We start from the raw sequence: 25,307 nt of genomic DNA, 5'->3' as shown, positions 1-25,307 counted from the left end.
AAAGCCTGTGTAATAGGCTAATTAGAAAGCCGTTCTGTCCTCATGAGATACTGCCGCTAGTGCTATTCATTAGAGGTGTTTGATCCAGAGTAGCTTTAACTCTGGTGGGAGAGAGAACAACCCATTGGATGTAATTTTTGGAACCTGCTTTCCAAGATAGTTTGCTAAACCCCAGATTTTATAAGTGCTTTGACACATTGTAAAATCTTTGTTTGCATCCTGTGTGTTATTTGAAGAAGCAGACTGAGACTTTGATCAATTTGCTTAATGTGCCTGATGGAGCGAGACTCTTTAGTGTTGCTTCCTGGTGAGTTTTTATTAAGGCAGAAGCTGTGGTCTGTACTTTAGCTCAGCTCGGAACCAAATACCTAGAATGTTAGATCGGGCCCTTTTGGCTTTTATAGGTGACAGTAAATAAATAATGTACACCTCTTTATTTGCTACTGTGCATGGATCAATTGGATCTAATTTGTTGCCGTAGCTCTTGCTATTAGATTTTTGCTAAGTGCGTAGAGCCTTCAGTCATACTTTTTCAGCTTGGAAGAAGTCCTTTTTTCCTCCTCCCCCAATAACTGTCAGCATGCTCTCTTTTTCTCACTGCCAAGGGACATATTGCCAGCAGAGAGAAGTGGAAGCTATAACAGAAGGAGATGAAGACAATGAAGGCTGCTGCTGTTGTAAGCCCGGGCACTTGCCTCACTTGTTATCGTGTAATGCAGCCTTTAACCTCCGATGGCTGACATGGGAAATAACACGAACCCAGTACATCCTGGAAGGATATAGCATCATTGATAACAACGCTGCAACAATGCTGCAAGTGTTCGATCTGCGGAGAATACTTATCAGATACTATATAAAGGTAAACTCTTTGGTAAAGTGGACTATATTCCTAGGCAGGTTTGTCAAAAAGAATGAATGCTGGCTGTGTATTAGAAATAGCGTTTGAAGCTTTTGGCTTTATATTTATTCATTTGCACTACCAGCAGTCAGACTGACTTGATGTTAGATAGGGATAATTAATTCATGACTCCCTTTGCTACATTTGATTCTGACCACTTATACTTACAGTTAGTACAGAAGATTGCTGGCGTGCTTAAGCAGAAATCAAGAAGGTGAGTTAACATCCTCTAGCGATAGTCAGAGGAAGCATTCTTGCAAAGCAAAACTTCACTGATAGTTTGTTATTTCTTCTTGACTTGGCCTTTCCACTGTTTTTTCTGGCAAAAAAAAAAAAGATCAACAAGCATAAAGTTCTTGGGAAATCTCTGAAGAGCTGTTTCTCAAATATACTTTTTTAGTAGTGCAAACCCCCTTCTTACCTGCTGTTTGACATACATATTACAACACATTTTAAGTTGTTTTATTCTATTGATTAAATAGCAATTCATTTACACTTCTGTATTTGCACTGTTATTAAGATCACAATAACCACACAGATATTAATTTGTCAAAATAATTGAACCTTATAGTCTAGCAAGACATCTTCATGCTCTGCCAAAGCCTTTCCAGTCCAGCAAATGAAGAAATCGCTGAGCTTTATTGTCTTCTACTGAAGGAACAAGAACCAAATGCGGCCTCCTGTGGCATTGGTACTGCCACAAAGCCACTCACTAAAGCTCCCAACCATCCCTGACATCTCCTTCCTACTTACATCTCTGCAATTGTAAAAATCCTGTCAACCTTAGAGAGAGGCCTGTTGTAAACAGATTAATCACCTCTTTTTGCAAGTGTGCCAATGCAGTAAAAACAAGATCATTGCCTCACAAAGCTGCTTTGATCATGCAGTCAGTTACTTTGTAAAATGCAGACTGGGATTTCATAAATAATTTTACGGGCAGAATAGGGCCTGGTAACCAACCTGCTTTGTTTCATTAACTAATTAGAAACAAAACTGCATGTGAGCATGATTTTTTTCATTTTAGAAGTGGGGTTTGTGGCTACATATTAAATTGTTTTTAAGCAATGTATCTAAACTAAAAAAAACAAACCCTTCTTTAAACTGAAATGAATATGTTGCTGCAATTGCTTCGCTTTACTTTGAAAGGTAACCTGAATAACCTGAACGTAAACTGAGGCAAGCTGATACATGACTCAGCTTTTGACGGTGAACGAGACTGAAAAAAATCCCTGCCTAAGCTGCAATCGAATCAGCAATTATTAGTTTAAAGCAGTGAAGAATTGTGCTTTGTAAACTGGAACTTTTTTAGTGCCTTCAAGTCAGGTAATATGCAGAGGACTTGTGGAAAGTGTGAGGTTCATCACATGGGAAGTAAAACTTAACTGAAAGGTAGTTTAAGGCTTCTGGTTCTGGAGATACCTGAGAAGCAGCTGACATGGGTAAGGTCGCGTAGACAAGCTTTTGTCCCGTATGATACAGGAGTGGTTAGTTGATCCTGTTTTGAGTAAAAGGGAGGTGGGTTGAACGATCTCCACGCTGCTGAGGTGTGCTGTGGGTCCACGCATCTCCACTGTATGCAGATTTTGTTATGTCCACCACCTATGGCTTTGAAGGTGTGAAAATCTCTTTTGGTTGGATTTAGTTGGGCCAATACTGTAACACTGCACTTACAGATCTTCATTCTTAGAAAGGTGTCAGTCCTTTAATCTACTTCCCTTCTTAGGGAAGGATGAACAGAAGATAATAACAACCTGCTGGCAGCTTCGATATTAGCCTGGGCTGGGGCTCCCTTCAGTGAGGAGAGAGCATGCTCAGGAGATCCCTTCTTTAGAATGACGCTTCCCAAAAGAAAGCTATATGGAGATTTTCTTCTCCTGTTCTTCAAGTTATTAGTTTCTTCCATAAACCGGAGCTTAGATAAGATTTGGTAAAATCCTTGGTACAGCATCAGAAGATTATATTATCTATCAAATCAGCTATCCTCCTGTTTATTTAGTGCTTACCTCCAGATAAACAATATAAGAAACACAGGTGAGAATTCATTCCTTCCTCATCTCTTTCTTATGGGGGAATCTTGAGCTGTAAAGACCCTGCACAATTTCACTGTGAACATTTTAAAGCCCTGCCACTTTCTTTTTAATGGTGTAGGAAAGTAATTGTAAGAAGAACTCTAGTTGATGCAGTATTCAGGTCACATAAATCACAAACTCAGAAAACACTTAGACTGGAGTTTTGGCAGCAACTGCGCTTCCATTGCGCTGAGCATTTGGAGTGCTTCTAGTTTTTTCTTTGTAGCTTACAATATTGTAAATATTTACCATATTATTTCTGAATTGCCATATAGCTGAGGATGTACTTGTGCACAAAACATTATCTAGGAAGAGCTACTAAGAGCAGAATTTAATTAGGTGGCAGAAGTTTTTGCTGTTTCTATGTCTGATTGCGAGTCTGATTTTTTTCCCCAGCTGAATCTGCTTCTTTGTAAACACAGGTGAGAATAATAAAAAAAGCAAACTATATTTTGAAGATCAATGAAGAAAACGTATGCTTTGTTTCAGTTCTCCTATCCTTCAAGAATAATTACCATATTGGCCTTTTAAACAATGAGTTGCACTGAGCATCTTATTCCTAATGTATTTACTTAATTTGCAGTTTCATTGACAGCCTAGTAAAGCCCATATTTTTTCTTATAAAAGGATTTTTATTCTCCACAAATAAAGTGGGTCAGCTCCTGTAGCCCTTCTGCATATATTTTGAAATCATTTCCTGCCCAACTACTGTGATATTTTTCCCTTGTGCCTCCTGCATCTCTTCTCAATATATTCTTATTTAAACGTCTTTTAGTATTCAAGAAGTCTGCATTCGCAGAGTGCTGTGTTTTCAGCTCTATTGTTTCTGCATTAATCTTTTTTAAAGAGTGTATTGTTCTCCACATGCCAAGAAATTAAGGGTCCATCCTTAGTCTGTATCTGTCAGACTTGTCTTTTTCCTCTGGAGCTTAATTTTCCTCTTGCTTGTGTATTTTTGTACAATTTGAAAGATAAACTGTGGAGGGCATCTGGCATTTTTAAAAGGGCTGGTGGTGCTTCTGTCCTTTTTAATCCATCATATTTTAATTTTATACATTTATTTGCTTAATAATATTTCCATTGCATGGGTAAAGTAGAACTACATCATCTTCAGTCATGTTCTCTTGCCCCTCATTTGCTTTGGAATCCAATTCTAAATGACTATCTTCTGTTAAAACAATAATTATAATCGTAAAACATTATAATGGGACTTTCCAGCTGATGCCACTTTCCTTTGCAGCACTGGAACTTCTCAAGTTTCATATTCTTTTGAAAATATGCTTTAAATTTGGTTTGCATAGATTTTTTTTTTAAAATTTTATTTTATTTATTATTATTTTAATGGCTCCAGACACAGCGGTTAGAAGAACTTAAACTTAGAAAACCAGGCACAGGTATGAGATACGAGTCTTGCTGCTTTCTGCATTTGGTAAATTTCTGCATTTGGTAAAAGAGCTCCTGCTGAATGCTGCTTCCCCTTCAGTGCTTTAAAAGCAAACTCAGTTACATCAGTTATCAGCTTCTTAACCCGACATATAAAAAAAATTCCATTATTCTTTACCGGCCTCATTGACAAATAACAAAAATAGTCGTGCTACTAAATGCAGAGAGAAAGCAGCAATTAAAACAGGGGGGTTCAGACATGTGTTGTACACATCTGTGAGATCTCGCCTTTGTGGTTAAATCGTGGTGGAACTGTTTGTTAAAGAATTAGGAAAGCTTCGTCCCCCAGAAAACGGGAAGTCCACAGAGGAAAGAGAGTCCTATTTGGAGCATGTGACCATCTACTACTGTTTTTTCAAAATATGCCTGAACTTTTTATCGATATCACCTTCTTAGTGATAGACGCTAGAACCCCACTAATATTCAGTAATTAACATGTTTGAATGCTTGAACTCTGTATTCTTATCATAGTCTATAGTTTGTATTAATTTTCCCATAAGGCAGAAGGGTATTAAAAATATAACTTCTTTTTCTGTCATCTGCTATTTAGTTATCAATTATTATCGTCTTTCTAACTTGAACAGTTTTGTGAAGCAATGATGCGAAGCCGTAAAAAAATAGGAAAAATATGTACCATTACGGGTAGCTAGTGTGGTCCTATTTGATTTATTTTCTTCTGTGTAAAATATATCTGCTTTAATCAGAGATAGAGTGACTAACATTTGCACATTTTGTCAACAGAGTATAATATACTTTACAGCAAGTTCTCCCAAAATCCTTGACTGGATAAAAGATGAATCCATCCAAAAGATACTGCAGCCTTATGCAAAGTGGCATTATATTGAACGTGACCTTGCAATGTTTAACATTAACATAGATGAAGATTACGTTCCATGTCTCCAAGGAATAACAAGAGCTAGTTTCTGCAGTGTTTATCTGGACTGGATCCAGTTCTGTGCTAGAAAAAGGGTGGAGGTAAGCTTGCTTTTTTTTTTTTTAGTAGTAGTAGTTTTCATCCTTGGGATAGGAGTTGAATAATGTATGATTACTCTTTTGCTTGCTCAGGATTAATACAATACAATTTATTTCATTTAAGCTGTCAGATTTAACATAAAAGGAAAATATATGTTTTATGGAATGGAAAAAACATATTTTGGAGACTACCCTTGTGCAAAAACTGAGTTTTAAGAAGGGTTGGTCTTGGAATACAGAACCAATTCCTTATTGTGCACACTTCCAACACTGTTAATTTCATCATCTCTAAAAAGCATGGATATAATAAGTGTTCGCAGAAGTAATGCTGGAGCAGGCTCTGTTCAGGGAATGTCATCATTCCTTCAGTGTTGCCAGTGTTTGGATACGTTTGCCAAACTTTGGTGATGTTTATGTACCCTTTCCAAACATTTGCCTGTGTTTGGGTACAGTTTTCAGATGGTAGGGAAGTACATAACAAACTCACTGCTAGTATAGGTCACTTCTGAGAGCTCCTAATTCAAATGTGAACCATGCCACAAAACTGTGTGAAATTACCCTGCGGCTTTAGCAGGTCAAGGGCAGGTTTGCAGCTACGCCTTCACATGCTTTGAGCCACTAAGATTACTGGTGGTCAGCAATCTTTTGTCAGAAATGCACTACGGTATTTCCATGGAATACTCAAAATAGCCCAGAGGGAGAATACAGTTTCAAACAAGCATATTCCCTTGATTTAATTTTCTGATTATTGCTGATAATGGCAAAAAATGAGAACTGTGTCTTTCCTGGCCACCATGCACTGTTACTTGTGCATTTTTCATTCAGGATCACTGAGTGCACATCTCATTTGCTACCACTGACCTTAGCTGGCATAACATCGCTGAATCTTAATGATTCTTCTCCACTTCAGTTCCTTCTCTTGTCCCTAACCCTGAATACCATTCCACCAGTTCCTCTGCATATCATTACATTGATACTGTTGTCATTGAATTGTCCTCTGAGCCTTCCCCACCATCTCCTCCTACTGGGAATATTTCATCTCTTTTCTTTCCCATCTCCATATCTCAGCTCCCAAGTTCTGACACACACAAAGAATTGCACGGTGCAGGGAAAGCCACCGGTAAATGATGCTTTTTCACTTGTACGTGGCTGAGACTTTCAAATAGAACAATAGAATTAGGGATGCCCAATAGACTTGAAACTTATCAGAGTTAGACTTAAAAGAGCAAACGAGTGCCTGCAGTAGTGTGCACACACACATTTACATATTTTTTACATCTTTTTCTTTTACCTCTGTTTTTGTAATTTCCTAACTATATAAAGGTAAAGTTCATGTAGGAGATGAGATGTAAAAAAAGCTTTGCTGTACACATAGCCCTGAAAATCACTGTATTTTATAGGAGGAGCTATATTCTCCATTATAATTGGTTTCAGTTTTAGAGTCAAAGCAAGCTGTAAGAAATCACCCGTTGCATGCACAGAAATAATAGTCTGTATCCTCCTAAAGATCCACATTCATGAGGGGTTGTTTCAGTTTTTCCTCCTGCTTGATAGCAAGGTTTTCTTTGTAAAAAATTCACTAAAGAAACTCTCCTGAGCTAGTAAATGTCAATGAAATGTTTTGACTGCTTGTTAAAATGTGAAGTCAGTGTCATCAAGAGTATACAATTTACATATATATTGTTATTCACTAAAAGTGTGTTCCCCCAAATTTTTCCAAATAGATTGTTCTTCTGGAATCTGTGGGGGAGTGTCATATGCACTGTGTCCCATGAAAAGGGGTTTGGCTGCCTCCAGTTGCAGTGTCTCTCAGCAATAAGGAATCTGCTCTGGTTTAGAATGTCAGATCTGGAAAAACAAACAAAAAACCCCACAACCTCCACCACTACCACCACCAAAGCTCCCCTCCCTTGGGATCTCGCCACCCAAGATTGAAATGTTCTCTTTCTAGCCAGTGGACAAAATAAGCTTGCACTTTGCAGAAAGCCTCTGATGTCAATGGTCTTCCTTCTTGTTCTGTTTAGTTGCAAAGAATGTTTTTGTGTATAGGTCCAGCTACAAGCAAATTTTATGAACGGTATGATTTATAGTATTGCAGCGCTTTTAAAGATGGTATTTGCATCTAGAATAACATGCTATTCTTAAAACCTTGTAGCACCTGGACAGTGATGAGGATTCTCCTCTAGTGACGCTTTCCTTTGCCTTGTGTATACTGGGTCGAAGAGCTTTGGGAACTGCAGCTCACAATATGGCCATCAGGTAATTTTTAGGAATCTTTTTTCCTCATTTTAAAGCAAAGACCTGTTTGTCTTTTTTCACTTAATGTGGAACCTTAGCAGAAGATTAGATCAAGCCGAAGTCTCTTTCCTCCACAAAATAATTTTCTGCCGTTCCTGGACATCTCTTACTTTGGTAGTTTGCTTAATAACTAACATCAGTCTTTATTTCATAGGGCAAACAGAATTTTGCATTGGAAGAACAGGTACCAATGGTTATTGCTTGTGTTCACTCACACCTGGCCTGGCTATTGTAATGCTGGCTTCCTCCAGAAGGGGAAGAAACTGCTAAGTACTCTGACATCTAGTTAGCTAAATAATAATAAATTCATAAGGGTCCTCTGTTCCTCAGGGCTGTATTCCGTGTTCCTTGTGCCACTTCATTCTGGTGACCGAGGAAGGGAGAACCTTGTATCTCTTGAGACCGCAGCTTTGTCTGTTCTCAGTCTACCTTACTCATTCATTCATTCATTCAAAACACTTCTTCCTAGAAAGTCTGGTTAATTAAAATATGCTTGGTTAAATTTATTTCTGGATATGCACTTCACCTTATGTTTTTCTTAGGGATTCTTCCATTTTCACTACAAGTTCTAAGCTGTTTGGGTTTTATAAAGTACAATTTATGCTGTGCTAAGTGTTCAGCCTAAGTAATTAATTTTATAGATAAGGCATTTCATTAATGAAATAATCTTTATTAAAGTCTAACTTCTCTCCTAATTTTAGATTTTTGTGAGATGTATTTGAACTCCCCGTGTTCACACGAGTTCAGTAGACAAGATTAGTCAATACACAGTCTCTAAGTGACCTTGCTGTATTGGCACAAAACTGTGAATAAAGCTAGCTAGCCCTCTATCAACATGGTCCTTAGAGAGGATTTGTCTTACTAACAAGCAAAGACAGCATGTGCGATTTTGAATGCGTTTTCTGTTATAAGATAAAACAGTCCTTTAAATATTCATTCTAGCTTTGTTATCTGTCGAGTCTTCCCCTTTCAGTCAGTCACACAAAATGTTCATGGCCCACACACCTTATTTCTTGGTGTGCTGCTTCTTTCTGCTTTCTAAAGTGGCTTTCGTCGTCTCTTTTCTACTAGTCTTTGCATATTCCCTTCCTGTAGTAGTTTTCTTCTGGGTTGAGTTTCCTCTCCCTTCATTTCTATGCACTCAAATTAGTGCGATGTTTAGTAAGCCATCGATATTTCTAAAATTGCCCTATTTTTTTGATGATTCAAATTTTAGAGTTTGGGGACATGACAGAAAAGTTGATGTGCATTTGTGATTTTTTTTTTGAGAAAAGATTAAAGTGAATTTGATCTGGGGCTGCAATGGATATGTCACAGTGATATAAGAAATGCATCTAAAAATATCACAAAAGCTTCCTAAAACTGTCATCACGTTGCATGTACTTTCCACAGGATCTTAAAATCTTCATTGCAATGTTTTGGCACTAGTACAGACACAATAACAATGTCACCTCTTTTTATTGGCTTTCATGGTCAGTAGCTAATGGAAAGAGATAATATTATCAGAGACTTTCCAAAGCTTAACATGGAAAGTATGAATGTTGAGAATAATTATTTGCAAAGTCTTCTGTAAAGATTTTAATAATAATTGCAGGAGTCAGCTATACCATGTCTTTTTAAAATCTGGAAAATTACCAGTGAACCAAATTAGTTTCTCTCTTTTGGTGAGTGGACGCTCCATCCTCAAAAATACTTTTCTTGAGGAGAAAAGGTCTGTAGAAGGGGAAAAATGCGGTAGTCATATGCACTGCACAGCTCTATCCCTGTTTTTCTGAATCCATTTTGTATAATCCTGTATCTTTAAGTCCTGATTTTCTTTTTATTAAGAAGGTGCTCCAGGGCAGTATTGAATAATTGTATTTTTTAAATTTATTTTGTGACATAAAGGGGATTAAGTGGAAGCTTCTCCCCTGACTCTTGTCAGTATCTTTTTCCTACTAACAAAAGCTTTCCCTAGAAAAGTTTCACTGTGAAAAACAGTGTCACTTACCCACCTGGTTAAATTACCGTTAATACATTTCAACTGTCAGAAAGATGTTTTTGGAAAAAAAAAAAAAAGGAATCTGAGTAGCACAATTCAAGTTATAAATTGCTACAGCTACAAAACATGACTTTAGTTTGGTGAAATATGTTTATTCTTGTCTTAAAGAATTTATATATTTATTTTAATTGACAAAAACAATTTAGTAGAACTTATTAACTAAGGAGCAAGGTGGGTATGCTACCCCCTAACATCAAGACCTTTATCAACAAAAATCCCCCAAATACATTCACTTCAGCACAGAGGGCAGTTCTTACCGTACTTACAGTGTTTACTGCTTCACACAGATCTTCACAACTTATTTAAACACAGAGCAGTAAGTCAGCGAGACTCCAATAGGAATACCATTACATGGCATGCCGGGGGGAGGAGACTTTGTCCAACACGTGCAACGCTGCTGAGGCCAGACGGAGATGTTCCTGAGGATTAACTTTAGGCACTGAAGGCAGGTCTCCCTCCCCTCTCTCTGCATTTAATGGAGATACAGCAGCTCTTACGGGGGGTGGTTTAGAGCATTATTGCTGGTCTTCGCCCCCAGCTCTCGGGCTGTTGCAGGTCTGCATTCAGTCAGATGGGGGAGAAGTACTTATGGTCCTCAGAAACTGGAGGAATCGTTCCTTAGGTGATGCTTCAGAGTCCTTTTCCGTGGAAAGGTGTCAGGATATTTTGGGGACCTTTTGGAGCCGACTGGTGCTGAAGAGGGTTTTAGTTTTCTGCAGAGGTGGTGTAAGAACAGGCAGTCCCACAGCCAGCTGTGTGCATGAGGGTGTGTACAGCATGTACGGCTGTCGGGAGCTGGCTCACTTTGTAAGAGGCAGGGCTCCTAACACATGCTCTGTCACACTCGAATGCTGGACTACAAAAACTTGGATTATTTAGATTACTCTGGTAGGCACTGAGAAATGACCTTGAACTTCATCTCAGGACTTTCTATTAATTCTGGTTGTGAAGCATCTTGTGCACAACATTGCTAGAGGCTTCGTGATGAATTTGAGATGTAATGGCCAGATAGGCCTTGTAGTCTTCTACTCATGCTTATTTCTATGAAATGTTTCGGGTATGTCCAGTGTGAGCAAACTAGCCAAGAATCTGTGCTCTCTGGTCCATGTTTTGTTCTTGGGGGTAACTGTGCAGGCAGTAGGAAACTTTCTCTGGACTAAGTCTAGCCCTTGCTGTGTCTTGAGGAGTGACAGTCATCCCACCGCTGCGCAGAAATAGTAACGCAAAGGTAATGTTACACTGAGCTGTGCACTACAGAATTGAGATTCACGTTTACGTTGTGTATGTAAACTATCAATTTGCACTCATTTACACATGATTTTGTCTAATCTATTAATCAGTAAATGTCACTGTGTAAACCAAGATTTTAAATGCTCTTATATAATGTATGTAAATAATTATTCAGTGTACCTGTTCATGTAAATGTCAGTAGAAACCCAACATTAACACTAGATTACACAATAAATGCATTCATTAAGAAGGCAGAATATTGCTATGCAAATCACTTGCTCTTTTAAACTGTCATTAGGAGGCATCCTGCACAAAATGCAATCTGAAGAATGACATGATATTATCATTCATTTATTCAAATATGAGTGATATGTTTAGGTGTGTATTTGTAAAAAATTACTTAATAATCCTATTCAGCCACTAGAGCTACTAGTAAATAAATGTTTAGTATACATTTCAAATTTGGAAAAATATAAAAATCTCTTAATAAAGCATCTCTCATCAGGTACTTCCAACACTACCAAGCCTGGACTCCCCTCTGGGCATTACCACTCTGTGTGGACAGAGGGTTGCTCCAAGGAACGCCTCTGCCTGGAGGAACCGCTGCTCACGCTGAAGCCCAGGGAAGCAGCTGGCCCCATGTGCCCCTTCCCTCCTGGGCACCACATTGCACTGCCCAGCATCTGAGGGGAAGGAGGTGGAGGGCGCGGGACGTGGCACCACGATGCTGCTGGTGATGCTGCATTGCCAGTGGGAGTTAAGGCAATTAGCGCAGCTTTATGTCTGCCAGAGCTGAGCAGAGCAGAAGCAGGGGAGAACAGTTTGACTCTCAGCTCACAACCACTATAATCTAAAATATCAAATTTAGAAGGGCTACCATTGCAAATATTTCATTCAGGTGAGCTATGACATTCAGGTCATTACCAGCTTCACAGGCATGCATGTTTCTTTATTCCTTAAATAAATCTACAGTTAACATTGGGAAAGGTCTATATACTGCAGACAGAGGATGGGTTTTGGTGAGCAAAATACACGCAGATATATTCACCAGCTCATTAGTCTTCATCTGTACTGTTTTCAGGCTTGCATCAAATGCTTTTAGTTTCAGCTGTTGGAGCAGCACAAGGAGTGCAGCAGGAGGGAGTATTTGCTTTGGCTCTGTTGCCCTCCCTCTGGTATTTGTGGTGCTACTTAATCCCCTCCTTTCTGCACATTCGAGGGGCCGACGGTTCCCACGCACCTACTAGTCTTGTTCTAAAATAGCTCGCAGTTGTGACAGCAGCTTTCTGGGTTCTTAGCTCAAGAGGGTTAGAAATGTTGCCAGAAATAGTAGTTATGTCTCCTCTTGGTTAATGTTGTTTCTTTGGCATGTGAATTTACCTTAACTAGTTTTTGAAATATTTTGAAAGAGCCTGTAACTACAGCAGATTACTAATTGAGGTACGTTAAAAGTGGGCCAAGAAAGCAGCAACAACGTTGAGTCAGGCCTGAGATCAAAGCTGTTAGCTGTAGAGCTTCCTTATAATCTCATTAGAGTCTTCAGGAGAGAGCATAACAATGGGAAGAATAACAACAGCTGTATCTTATGTGGATTAAAGGCTGCGTGTTACAGAAGTAACGGCTTGAGATAGTGTCATATTATAGGCAGAATGTACCCAAAAGCCTCATTACGATTGGCAGGAGAATAAAAGATGTCCATGGTTTTGTGAATACAGCAATCTCCTCCAGACCTCTCTGGTGGAAAATACAATATATAAAATAATTGACTCAGCCTCTCACAACTACTGCCACCACTGCTTTGCTCCTTGTAGCAGTCATATTTGTTCTTAAAAATGCTGGTTAGAGAACTTATTATGCAGAGGGATGAGAAATGGATGAGTCTTCCCTAACTAAGCACAGTGAGAGCTGTACGTGCTTCCCTCCGCTCCCTCTGCTGACGCTCAGCTGCAGTTTGCTTAGCTGTCGTAGTTCTGGCCTTGCTTTCAGCAGATACTGCTGTTCACAGCAGCCTGTTTAGGATGTGCTGATGCCTGTAAGACACTTCGATGTGAATGCAAACTCTTTGTCTGCTCTGGTGTTCAGATTTGGCTCTGAGAGCCTCTAATGATGTAAAAAGCAGTTCTCTCTCCTGTCTACTCCTCTCTTCATCCCAGCCAACTTTTCAGAGCACATACAGGGGGTGTTACATGGGGAAAAACTATACTACAGATCATCACTAGGTGCAGAGTTCAGAGTAGTTCTTCCAGTTTCATCCTGGGAAGAATATTTAGATACAGAAGTGTTTTTTCCAGGCAGGGATTCAGCTGTGTATGCGGGATGTTTTCTGGTGGGGGGGAGTGAAAGGACACTTCCTGATTTCTCGCCTTTTTGAAGGAGATGATAATCACATATTTCACCACACTGGCTGCGCCCACCATTTTTTTCCTCCTATCTGGTTTATTCTAGGGCTTTCCTAGCTATTAACAGGATTGGGGTATATTATCATTTTCTAAACAGTGGAGATGATTGATTGAAAGTCAGTGGGGATCAGGACCTGCTCCTTGAAGGCACAGAACTTCCATTTAAATCAGTACTTGAATGTTTTGAAGATCTGAGTGGAAGTGCCTGTCTCACATAGGCATGTTTTAATATGTAACTTAATACTAATAAATGCAAATCAGTTAAGAATTCACAAGAGCTTCCCCGTACTCTTCATGTTCCCAGCAGCGACAGCAGCCCTGCCTTCCTGACTGTCCTTGGTCCCACTGATTAGTTGATTTGTATTACACAGTGCTTTTGTGGAGAAAATCGGTATCCAGCTGTTTTTCTGGTAACAACATCTATATCTTTCCATTTTAATTTCTAAAACATGTTACCAAGGGCAAAATTAGAACGTGTCTGAGCTGAGGATAGGCCAAGCAGTCTCCCAGTATCTCTTCTCCCTCTCTCGGAGAAGAGAAGAAATTTAAAAGATTTTTTTTCTTTTCCTAAAATAATTAAGAAAGATCAATTATGTGGAAAGATTATGCGTTCTCTGGAGAAAACCTGGGTGGTAATGAAAACTGCTAACATCTTAATGCAGCTTCTCCTCAGAGCCTTTACAATCTGAAAAAATCAACTGTTTTAAGAGTGAGTAAAATCTTGGCAGGTAGATGAAACCATGTCCTGTGGGTTTGCAAGAGATGCCTGTTTTTAACAGATGGTTCTGTTTTCCTCAATTTCGAGATCACTTCTTCAGAGCAGCATTAGGACAGCAGTCCTGCTATATAAGCATTATCCAAGTGGCTGTGGTGTCGTGGGAAGCTTGTGATTCGGGGTGCAGATTGGAGCTGAAGGCTGGTTGTTTCCCTTCACAAAGCTTTCGTGCAACCATTTTCGAACAACTACTCCATTTTGTACCTTTTACCTCTTGCTTAAATCTCAAGTCCAGGCAAACCATCATCCAAGGTCAGGCAGAACTGGTTACATCTAGTTTCTTATATTAGAAAAAAGAAACCCAGTGCATATTTGCTTTGGGGCTCATTGTTTCAGTATGAAATGCCTGTTGTTTGATTCATGCTCTCACCTGGTTTGCTGAACAGTTCCTGAAACTTAGTATTCTTCTTAGTACATCTGGTTTAATGTTCAGGTCTGGGTTTGAGTTTCATGACAAAAGTCTCAGATTTGCTGAAAATATTTTTTACAGCTGTTTTTTTTTTTTAATCTTTACCTTGCAAGGAGAACTGCTAAGAGTAACAGGCCCAATCAGTAAACTTTCAAATGAGGGGGCAGCTTCTGCTGCCTGCACAGGGATTGCAGAGCAGCTGGCACTCTTTGACCTGATCTCTTTGCCACAGCTGCAGAGAAGCAGCACCCTGAGGCACCCCATGTCCCAGCCACCCATCCTTAGGACATCCTTTGTTCCAGGTGCCACACTCGTTTCGTGGCCAGTTGTTTAGTGCAAGCAGAAGGAAACCACTTACCCCAAAGAATGGTTTCTTACCCCGAGAAATCTGCAATGCGACCCCTGCTTTACGCCCACTGCAGGAGCTCACCTTGTGCCGGAGGGCCACTGGGCACTGCACAGCTCAGCACGTGGCCAGCGGCTGGCAGGGGTCCAGCGTGGTGAGGTGGGAATCACTTCTGGGAGTGACTGCTGCCTTTCTCTTACAGCTTGGACTCGTTTCTTTACGGGCTCCATGCACTGTTCAAAGGAGACTTTCGGATAGCAGCAAAAGATGAGTGGGTCTTCGCAGACATGGATTTACTGCATAAGGTCGTTGCCCCGGCAATCCGAATGTCTCTGAAGCTACACCAGGTAGGGTCTTTTTTAAATTTTTATTTTCGACTTTTACTACTGCATCTGTTTCCTTAGGGAAGCACAGGAAACCTTAGAAACTGTTCAAATTAAAAAAATGAGTGGGAAATGGAGTACTTGTTGCCTTATTCTGAGAAACTTCCTTAACCAAAATGGAAAAGCTTGGCATTTATTTATTTTGCATTCACTTGATCTTCTTTTCTGTATCCCCTAGCTGCCCATTTGAAACCATTCATATTGCAGAGCTTGACTCTGCATTTTTCATCACAACAAAACTGACAGTCATGTCATGTTTTACTTGCATGGATACCATAAAGACGGTTTCTAGATTGAAAAGAAATACATTGATTAGACTAATTTCTTTGCTAATTTATCAATCCTTTTGTGAATGGCAATACACATGTAACGCTTCCATATGTTAAAAGACACAGATGAGAGGAGAGTGATTTGAAGGGTTAGTGTCATGGCTGTTTGTTTGATTATGTCAGGCTGCTTCTGACCCTGTTCTGTTTTCAGTTGTAAAAATCTGGCACACCTCCATTGAAGTTGCTCCAATTTCTTCAGGTCAACCCCTGTATAGCTTGGAGTTGATTTTGTTCTTGCTCTGGCACATTATGATTTAGTATCATATGCTTTTATCATGCATGATATTTATAATTACTCTGAATGTAACTGAAGTGGAACTACTTTGAATTCATATCTGAGAATTTGACACAATAATTTTATGAATGTTATCACTGGCCGTGTTGCTGCGTGACAGCTATAGCAGTAACACAATATTGTGATTATCTGCTGATGGATTCCCAGTCTGTGCTTTTGTTGGTGGTTTTTCATGAATAGAAATAAGGATTTCCATAAGAACTGTGGAATGCCCCAGGTGATTCCGATCTCCCTCTGGCTTACCCAAAAGCTCTGCCTCCTGTGGTTTCCCACTTTATAAAAAGAAAGTGGATAAGCTGGCATTCTCCAAGTGTCTTTGTCCAGTGGAGATGTGAGATCAGAACAGGTTACAATAAAACAAAAATTGTACCTTTCTGTATTACTGTTAAATTAATTGTTCTACCTCCCCAAAGACATGCTGTATCAAATGGCAAGTCACTTGAGGGGTCAGCTGGCAACTGTTCAAAAAACAGGATTTTGTTTATTGGTAATAGCTTTTGTGTTTTCACAAATATACCTGACCTTTTCAATACTTTTTCCTGTTCTACCAGGACCAGTTCACCTGCCCAGATGAGTATGAGGACCCCGCAGTTTTGTATGAAGCGATCCAATCTTTTGAAGAAAAGGTTGTGATTTGTCACGAAGGGGACCCAGCCTGGCGCAGCGCTGTACTCTCCAACAGAGAGGAGCTGCTAACCCTGAGACACGTGGTAGATGAAGGAGCAGACGAATATAAAGTTATCATGCTCCACAAGAGCTACTTGAGCTTCAAGGTTATCAAGGTATATATACCATCTTTCTAATATTGCAGTAATTTAGGGCTGTGGTAACTAATATTATTTCTGAGTAATCTGGCCAAAAGGAGAGGTTGATTGTAGTTACTGCAGTAGGGATTGGAGGCTAAAAGAGCTCTCTTCAGTTGGCTTCCATTTTGCACCCATATGTTTGTGTATCTGAAATAACATTCCAGGCTTTACCAGGGAGTAGCTGCAAAACTTCATAAAACCTGTTGGTGCAAAGACATGAGGTGTTTGCACACACAGCTACTGCTGTTCTACCTAGATCGCGTAGTTCTGTATCTTAAGTAGCAAACGTTTTCACATGATCCACGTTTTTAACCTACCTGTAGGTCAACAAGGAGTGCGTCAGAGGCCTTTGGGCTGGGCAGCAGCAGGAACTGATTTTCTTACGCAATCGTAACCCGGAGAGAGGAAGCATCCAGAACAATAAACAGGTCTTGCGGAACTTAATTAATTCTTCGTGTGATCAGCCACTGGGATATCCAATGTACGTTTCCCCTTTAACCACCTCCTACCTTGGGACACACAACCAACTGAGGAACATTTGGGGGGGACCTGTCAGTTTGGACAACATTAAAAAGTGGTTCAGATCCAAATGGTTAAGGTAGGTGTTAAATTTTGGCTATGCAGATAGAGACCCTGCGGTCTCGGTTTCACTGTATTTTCTGTTAAAAGAGAGTAATTCTGTACTGTTATCTATGAGTAAAAAATTAATTGCAAGTAACTCGGAATATACAAAATAGCCCTACAGATGTAGCAGAAAGCAAATTCATTAACTAATTCATGGCTTTTAAGCAAAGCTTTCTATATGTTCAACAAGATTCATTATCAAGTCACTTAGCACTACAGACATTTCCCTTATTCCAGGGAATTTTACTGTTTATGCCTTGTAAATAAGGGTATCTTTTCTGTAACTCAGTGACATGTCAGAACATGAGTAAATGTGTTGGTGGGTTATGCTCCAAAGCTTTGGCAGTATAGATGATCATCCCCAAGTCATTGTTCTTGACCAAAACACATCTAAAAATGTACTTACTATCCACCAAAACTGCCTGACTTCCCCTAGGTATGCATGATCAGTATCTGACACATTCCATCTCTTATTCCTACATGCACTTCCCATACAGCAATAACTCACTCTTGTCTCATTCCCTCCACCTGCCCTATCGCCAGTGTGGCTGAGGAGAGGCAGGGGACCATGGAGAGACTATGGGAGCCAGCTTGCATGCCAAGACCTATGCTAAAGTGACAAGATTAAATCTAGTGGCTTAATATGCTAGTTTCCCACCATGCAGCTCATTCCCACTGAGCTCCCTCCAGCCCATTCCTCTTCTTTGCTACTTGGTTACTTCATGCAAAAATTGATCTTTAGAGACCACTGTAACATTAGATAAAGAGTCCTAAGGTCTTGCAGGGCTCCAAAGCCACTTAACACAGACAAGGTAAGATTTGGTTTGTGTCATATACAATTTTGTTCCAAGTAAGTTTACCACATCATCATCTTTGTCATCTTGTAAAATGTCAAAAGACCTGCAGCGGTATGAGAGAGTACGGTTACACATTTTGGTGGCACAAATTTTTGTGCATAAGAAGTGGCTGACCACGTGTGTGTTCCTGCAAACAGAATGCGGAAGGACTGCCATGCAGCTCACCACGAGAGAGGTAACGTTGAAGAGGTGGATAGTGGAGGGGGGTCTTCGTCTAGCAGCAATTCCACAGGCAATTCAAGCCAGAGCAGTAGTTCGCAGCCCACCAGAGATGGAACCCCTCAGCTGCAAGCTCCATCTCAAGAGGTCCACCAGCGTGCAGGTATTTGCACAATTTACTTGGCTTTTTCTGTAGTCTTCTCCTGAGGGGCCATGTAGGCAGATGCTTTTGGGGCGTACTCATACCCAGTGGAAAACTAATTTTAGAGAGAGAGCGCTTCGTCTTTCCTAATGACCAAGCACATGCAGGAGATGGCTTCCTGATATTGTTCCAGGTATCTACTGGGAGGGTATAAGACAAATGTGATTCACCAAAGGTTCCACTGTCAAACTCCTTTATGTGTAACTTTTGGACTAGGAGGTGCCACTAACAATGCCAGAATGAGAAATGCAGATGGGAGGGAGTCTACATGTGCGATGCAGGCAGCCTGTACCACAGTGAACCTGTGCTTATTGTTGGCTGGGAACAGCAGAAGTGAAAGTATGCAAAAATCTTAATTATCTTGGAAGGACCATGACGATTTATTTGAGGAATTGGTTTGGCTGTTTGTCAGCGCATGTGGAGAACAAATAGGAAATAACTTCTTACATCTATACAGCAGTTACCAGGAGAAAATTAAATGTTGCCAATCATTCTGTCAACCAACAGCTGAGCCCTTCTCATAGTAAAATATGGATTCAAAAGTACTTCAGACATACTCACAAGGTAGAGCTACCGGCCTTCACATTGGAAAGATACATTCAGTTTGGCAGTGGGTCACTGTGAGACCTATCACTGTGCGATAGGTCTCACCGGCTTTGTAATGTAAAGCCAATTAACAAGTTGTGGTATTACTGTATAAATTGAAGCAGAGAACTAGAGGGGTATGACACTTGTTTGTTTCCTGTTAGATCATTTTGACCTGTCATTAAAGATAATGGACAGGACTGGAGAAAATCTTGCCCTGAATATAAATCATCCTGTAAGAATAAAATAACTGCTGCTTTTAATTGAGTCTAGTGTTAGAGGAATCCCCATGTGCATACTCATAACTTGACACTGCAGTAATCAGAATGGCAAACTTAATTGTAAAATAATGATCCTGAGCATGCCATACAAGAATGAAAGTTAATTGTGAGTTGTTTAAAAGAACGTATTGGGTGCCCAGAAAACCACAATCAAGAGAGGAGGACACACTTAGTTAAGAAAAGCAACCTGGCTTTGACGTAAAATGAAGAAATGCACAACAAATGCAAGGAAGTGGAAAATAGCAAATGCAAATCAGTAATCAGTCCTGAGAGACCACTGATAAGAGAAAGAGAATGAAACAAGGAGAAGTTTCTGGCTAGCACCATTAGGGACAAAAAGATGAACGTAGATTTGTGGCTGTTTATTTTTAAAGAGTATTAGAAGCAAAAGAAATCCTAACAGTGGTCTCAATCCATCACTATATAGAAAGGCAGAGTTGCCAATAACGTAGAAATGAGAAAAGAAATGTCTGGTTTGTATTGGGAAAATGCAGATGATCTATTTCTGCGAACTGATGATGAAGTACTTCCTTCCAGCCTAACAGCTACAAAGAACGTGAAAGAGTGGCTATCAAAGCTATATGCCTAATTGAGCAAATCCAAATGACTCTCATTCAAGAAGGTTTTTAAGAGAGCTGGTTAAAAAGCAAACTCTGTTTGATCTTCAGTAAGTATCGGGACACTAAGGCAGAGACACCAGAGGACTGGGAAAGAACTTATGCTATGCCTGTTGTTAAAAAAGCAGAATGAAAAGAGTGACCTGGGTAATGCATGTCTGTCAATCTGACTTTGGTTCAGGACACTGTTGGCCTACCACGCACAGTCCTACCGCCCTAATTGAAGAAGGACATTTTTAATTTGGAAGGAGTTCAAAGAAGAGCCAAAAAATGATCGAAGATCTGGGAAATACATCCTGTAGTGACAGATTAAGAGCTTTCAAACAATTTATATTGTAAAAGATGCTTTGATCGTAGTCTGTCAGTACTTACCTGGGCAACAAAAGGTGACCAAAGACAGTTGATTCAAGCAGACTTCGATATAACAAGGCTAAACAAATTCAGATTTGAAAACAAGTGCACATTTTTAACAGTGAGAGTAAATTAAGAGTCAAACAAGTGACTAAGGGTTAAGATGGATTCTCCATGACCAGAGATATTAAATGCATTTCTTAAAAATAATCATAGTAATTAGCAATACCATACAGGAATTAATTCCAGGAAGTTCTATGGCCCATGCTATATAGCACAGCAGACTAGATGATCATAGCAATCCCTTCTAGACTCATAATCTATGAATCAAGTGCATTTAATGTTTTCATATTTCATATTTCATTTTGCAGCCTGGTGCCACTGAGTCTGCAAAATGCAATGAAAGCTCTATATAAAAGTGCGACCAAACTTGGGAGCATTGGAAACGTGTGGGGTTCTCCCCCAAAGTGTCCTTATTTCATGATGCAGTTTATAGAACAGCCTTTGTTTCCTAAGTGTTTTCATGGACAGAGTTACTTATGTGTAGACGCGGGTGGTCTCCTGTCCAATGCTCTAACCACTGCGTTTGGGATGAATATAGAATACTTTTGGACAGGGGTCAGCTTGGCAGTTTAAATCACAAACAGATGTTTGGCCACGTTAGCCCCTGCACAAACTAACACACCACAGCCCCTCTGTTCTTAATTCCAGTCTGTTCTTTTTATTTAAAAAGGGTAACATATTAAAATAACCATCAGATGTAGAAACCAAAGCACTTAAACAAAACCCCGGAGTCTGAAGAACCTGAATCCCTGCGGAGGCCAGACGTGCGCATGGCTGCCAGTGCAGCGGCCAGGCCTGACCCCCATCCCAGCACGTGCCCTCCCGATGGATCACGTCTGAAGTGCAGAGGATACCGGCAACGTGGCACACAGGAGCCACGTGCATCTGTCCCATTGCTCTCAAGCAGAGATCTTAGGGCTCTTCCTACAGAGAATGCTGCTTTGCATGCCATCTTAGGAAAATTATTTTTTTTTAACTGTTTGGAGTATAAAAGTAGAACTAAAAATACATTGTAAATGTGGTGCAAAAGTGTCCAGTGCTTGCCAAACCAACTAGGTTTTAGTCCAGCTGAAGAGCTCCAGTTAGGTTGTGGCCCAGCTCTGCCACCTGGCTCTGTGCCAAGTTACCTAAATTCTCTTCGCTTCAGCGTCTGAAAAATGGGGCTAATGATACCAGCCTCTGGAAAGCAGGTCTGTGGATGTAAAACAGTGTGTTTCAGCTATATAATGTAAACAGTTTGGATATGAAATTCTGCATTACTGGAACACTCATGAATTCAGCAAACAGTCATGTTTCTAGAAGATAGTGTGAGATTTATATTCCATTATGCCTGCAAAGTTTCAGTATCTGGAGGAGTTTCAGTGCTTCCCTCTCCTCCGTAGTTCAGGTATTGGGAAAAAACAAAGCAAAAAAATTACCAACAACCTGAAAATGCCTGCCAGCAAAACTTGTTTCTGCGTTGATAGCTCTCAACAGATTTTCTGGCATCAACCCTCTACCCCACAGCTATAGCTAGGAAACCAAAATGCCAGCGTGTGTTAATGTTTGGAGTTTCCTGGAAAGCAAAAAAGCCAAGCAGGCACTCACATGGCTGCGTATTTGCTGCATAAGCCTGGGTTAGAGCCTGTCTGCAGAAACAGTAAACTCTTTCGGGGCCTGTGGCGCGTGCCAGCCCACTGCATGCCGTTTGCAGAGTGCCTGGGTGCAAGCAGGTATCTGGTGCATTCACTGGCCAATAAGTTGACTTATTTTTCATTTTCTGCCTATTTAAATATGCAAGCATAAGAAATACAGAAATCATTTGTTTGAATGACATAAGGTGTTGAAATAAATGTCAGTAATGGGGGTGTATATGTACAGGAAGACATTGTCTAGGCATGTCAGAATAGCTTATCTAATCTACTTTCTGTGTCCAATAGTGGCTGCATCGAGACGCTTCACAGAATGGGGCAAGAGCCTTATGTGGGTCTCATTCAGACCTCCAATGGACTACCCTAACTAGAGGTGTTCGCATCTTTGCAGTCTGTGATACACTGTAAATAACACTCTTGGAACCCTGATACGGTTTAAAATCAGTCTTAAAAACTGTTGTGGCTTGAATGCTGTAGTCTTCCACTTGGTTGAATTCTCAAATTTTCTTTCCCCATATGCAGGAATAATTCTTTTTAATGTGACATTGTTTTAACTCACAGGTTTTTTCGTTTTATTTTTGCATTGAATTATACCAAGCCATTTAAGGTGGATATTCAACATCCCCTACTTTAGTGTGGGTGTCAAAGGGTAGTGGAGTTACAGCAACACTATGCTCAGTCATTCACTGGGCAGGTTAAAATGTACGTGGCAGAAGAGGCATGAGCCTGTGATTAGAGTACTTTCCTTGGGGTGTCTTCTCATTTTCCTCTCTTTTGACTCAGTGCAGAACCACTGGAGCTGTTCTGACCAAAAGCCAGAACCCTTGGAGGGAAAACACAGAAAGGTTCATAGGTTTAGCAATTTGTTATTTCTGTTATTCTTGGGATTCTTATGCTGATAAAACCAGTAGTAATATGCCAATAGTAATATGTACACATGGGACACTGTCAATAGCATGGAGTTCATCAGGATGCCACTTACTTAAATATATTAATCTTTCTTTTAAAGGCAGGAGAAAACCCAGGAGTCAGTCCGTCCAGGCACACACTGCTTTAAACCAAAGGCCCCCTGCTTCAAGTCACTCTGGACCAATTGTAGAAAGCCGCCAGCCTTTCATTCAAACATCTACATCTGCCCATGAAATTGCCCCAAGGCTTTCTGGTAGTCAGCTGTCATTCCACAACTCGGCAACATCTGTGTTTTCCCAGTCCCCTGCTGTTCCTGTTGCTGGCCAGCTGACTGTGCAGGACCGAGCTGCAGCAATGCTCAGGTCCAGTCTGGCCTCTTCCACCAGCTCAACTCTCAGCCTGCTGTTCGGCAAGAGAAGTTTTTCAAGTGCTTTGGTGATTTCAGGGCTCTCAGCTGCAGACGGAGGTAACACCAGTGACACCCAGTCATCCAGCAGTATGAATATTGCCATGGGTCCATCTGCTAGAGCAGCAAGTCAAGCAACTCGGGTAAGGCTGAAGCCAAAATAGCAGTACTAAGCATGAGCTACTGTACTGCTCTCCTGTCGGGTTCCTGAACTGTCCTCGCCACCGTTTGGTTTCTTCCTTCTCATGGGTCAGAAAACAGTCTTTTCCAAAACATCATCAGAATTTTGGTATTTATTTTGGATTTTGCTACATCACAGTGAAAATGAGACTGTTTAATATTAGTGTGTATATGAGAGTGATGTATTTGTACGTAATTGACAGGTTGGCTGTTAAGCACGCACCTGAAATTGCAAACTGGGGCAAAGTTCCTCTTCCTTTCACTCAGACCAGGGACTTAGGTCTCCATTTTCTGCAGCCCAGGTGATGTGTACCATCATAAGCAGACTAAATAGCTCCTTCCTTGCTTGCTTATGCAGGACTTAATTATTTGTACAAAGAGGAATGGTTCCCACTGAACTGTGCGCTTGTTCTGTCCCTCTCTCTGACCAGAAATTCAATCCAGGACCTGAAAACCTTGTTGCTGAAAGGGTTAGTCAAAGGAAGTCTGTAGGAAATATTTCCCAAAGGAAACCTGCATGCCCTGCAATTCAGCATTTTCTAACAGCAAAACAGTACACACAAAGAACTTCCATCCTCTTCCCAGTAGGCTCCCAGTTGTATTCCCATCTTTCCTGGAAAATTCAATGCACAGAGTAGTGCTATTGTTTTATTGTCTACTTAAGTATATTTATTTAACTTTAGTTGCCATCAGTTGCTTTCTTGAATTCTGAAACTTTCACCTCAGCACTACAGAGCAGTAATGTGAGAAGACGGACTAGAGATAAAGGGCAACTGCAACTAGAGGTTGAGTTGACAACATAATTAAGACAGACTTTCGCATTTGGCCTATCAAAATGGAAACCAAATTGGCAACAATTTGGATATGGACTGTGGATATGGAAAGTCCAAAACACTTTTCTGCTCCTGTTGTTCTGAACTGCATATAACTTCCCTAGTTTTCAAAGAATTCGCCAAACCTCAAGTGAAAAAAGCTCCTTAGCATGTGTGTATTTTGCTCTCATCCCAAAAATACCATGTATGGTATAGTTCCCTGGAGTTTTGCCATGAACTGCAACAGAAGTTGACTGATCGTTATTCATCTGGGTCCAATCCTGCTTTATTACTCTAACGAGCATTAATATTTCTACATGTACAGCTGAACATATCAGATGACAAGGCATAATTCCAACTCTCAAGAGTTTATAGCCTAATTTGCAAGAACTCAGCCAATCTGCAATACTGAGTACTAATGGTAGGATTCACCTCGTCTAAACCATCTAAAATTTGGGCCTGAAGTCTCAGCAGATTGTTGGTGTGGCCTCTGTATTCAGCGGAGAGGACAATCCACTTCATCCTTACAGCTGGCAGGAAGAAATCTTCCCCTGGGACACTTGTATCTCTCTGCCAACCACTGACAGCCTAGATGATATACTAAGTTGATACTAGATGATATACTACATGGTTAAATTTAGATGAGGTGAGTCCTGGCCAAAGTAACTACTCAGCGTCCAGGTGCCTATTTGATTGAAAGTGGTAAGGAGGAAGTGTTTTATTTAAATGTTAACACAGCACAGTTCTAGAAAGCTTTTATACTAATGGACTCCTTACAGCGGGTGACGCTGTGCATAACATTTTCAGACTGATAATTGCATTCCAGTTTGATGAAAAGGTTTCTTTGTAAGTTAGATGTAAAATTTGATGTATAAAGCAAGCCCCAGAGCAACCCGATTCAACTTCTTAGAAATCAGCCCTGCTTGGAGCAGCGGTT

At 40.4% G+C, this 25,307-nt stretch overlaps 1 protein-coding gene across 5 annotated transcripts in view; it reads left to right on the top strand.

The window, feature by feature from the left end:
• Nucleotides 1–25,307, top strand: part of PCNX2 (pecanex 2) — a 162,838-nt gene that overhangs the window by 131,220 nt on the left and 6,311 nt on the right. For 4 of the 5 annotated variants that reach the window (XR_012041578.1, XR_012041577.1, XR_012041580.1 and 1 more), the window contains 8 exons: nucleotides 606–859; nucleotides 5,152–5,385; nucleotides 7,538–7,641; nucleotides 15,083–15,227; nucleotides 16,439–16,669; nucleotides 17,017–17,291; nucleotides 18,312–18,496; nucleotides 23,073–23,521. Coding sequence is in view for 1 of the 5 variants with exons in the window: in XM_072856348.1 (XP_072712449.1) it covers nucleotides 606–859; nucleotides 5,152–5,385; nucleotides 7,538–7,641; nucleotides 15,083–15,227; nucleotides 16,439–16,669; nucleotides 17,017–17,291; nucleotides 18,312–18,496; nucleotides 23,073–23,521 (1,877 nt within the window). In the remaining 4 variants the exon portion in view is untranslated. The remainder of the gene's footprint in view (nucleotides 1–605; nucleotides 860–5,151; nucleotides 5,386–7,537; nucleotides 7,642–15,082; nucleotides 15,228–16,438; nucleotides 16,670–17,016; nucleotides 17,292–18,311; nucleotides 18,497–23,072; nucleotides 23,522–25,307) is intronic. The other variant, XR_012041579.1, reaches the window with a different exon arrangement.

The sequence above is a fragment of the Ciconia boyciana genome, chromosome 3, assembly GCF_034638445.1.
Source record: "Ciconia boyciana chromosome 3, ASM3463844v1, whole genome shotgun sequence".
Taxonomy (NCBI): domain Eukaryota; kingdom Metazoa; phylum Chordata; class Aves; order Ciconiiformes; family Ciconiidae; genus Ciconia; species Ciconia boyciana.
This window is presented reverse-complemented; position numbering and strand designations above follow the sequence as displayed.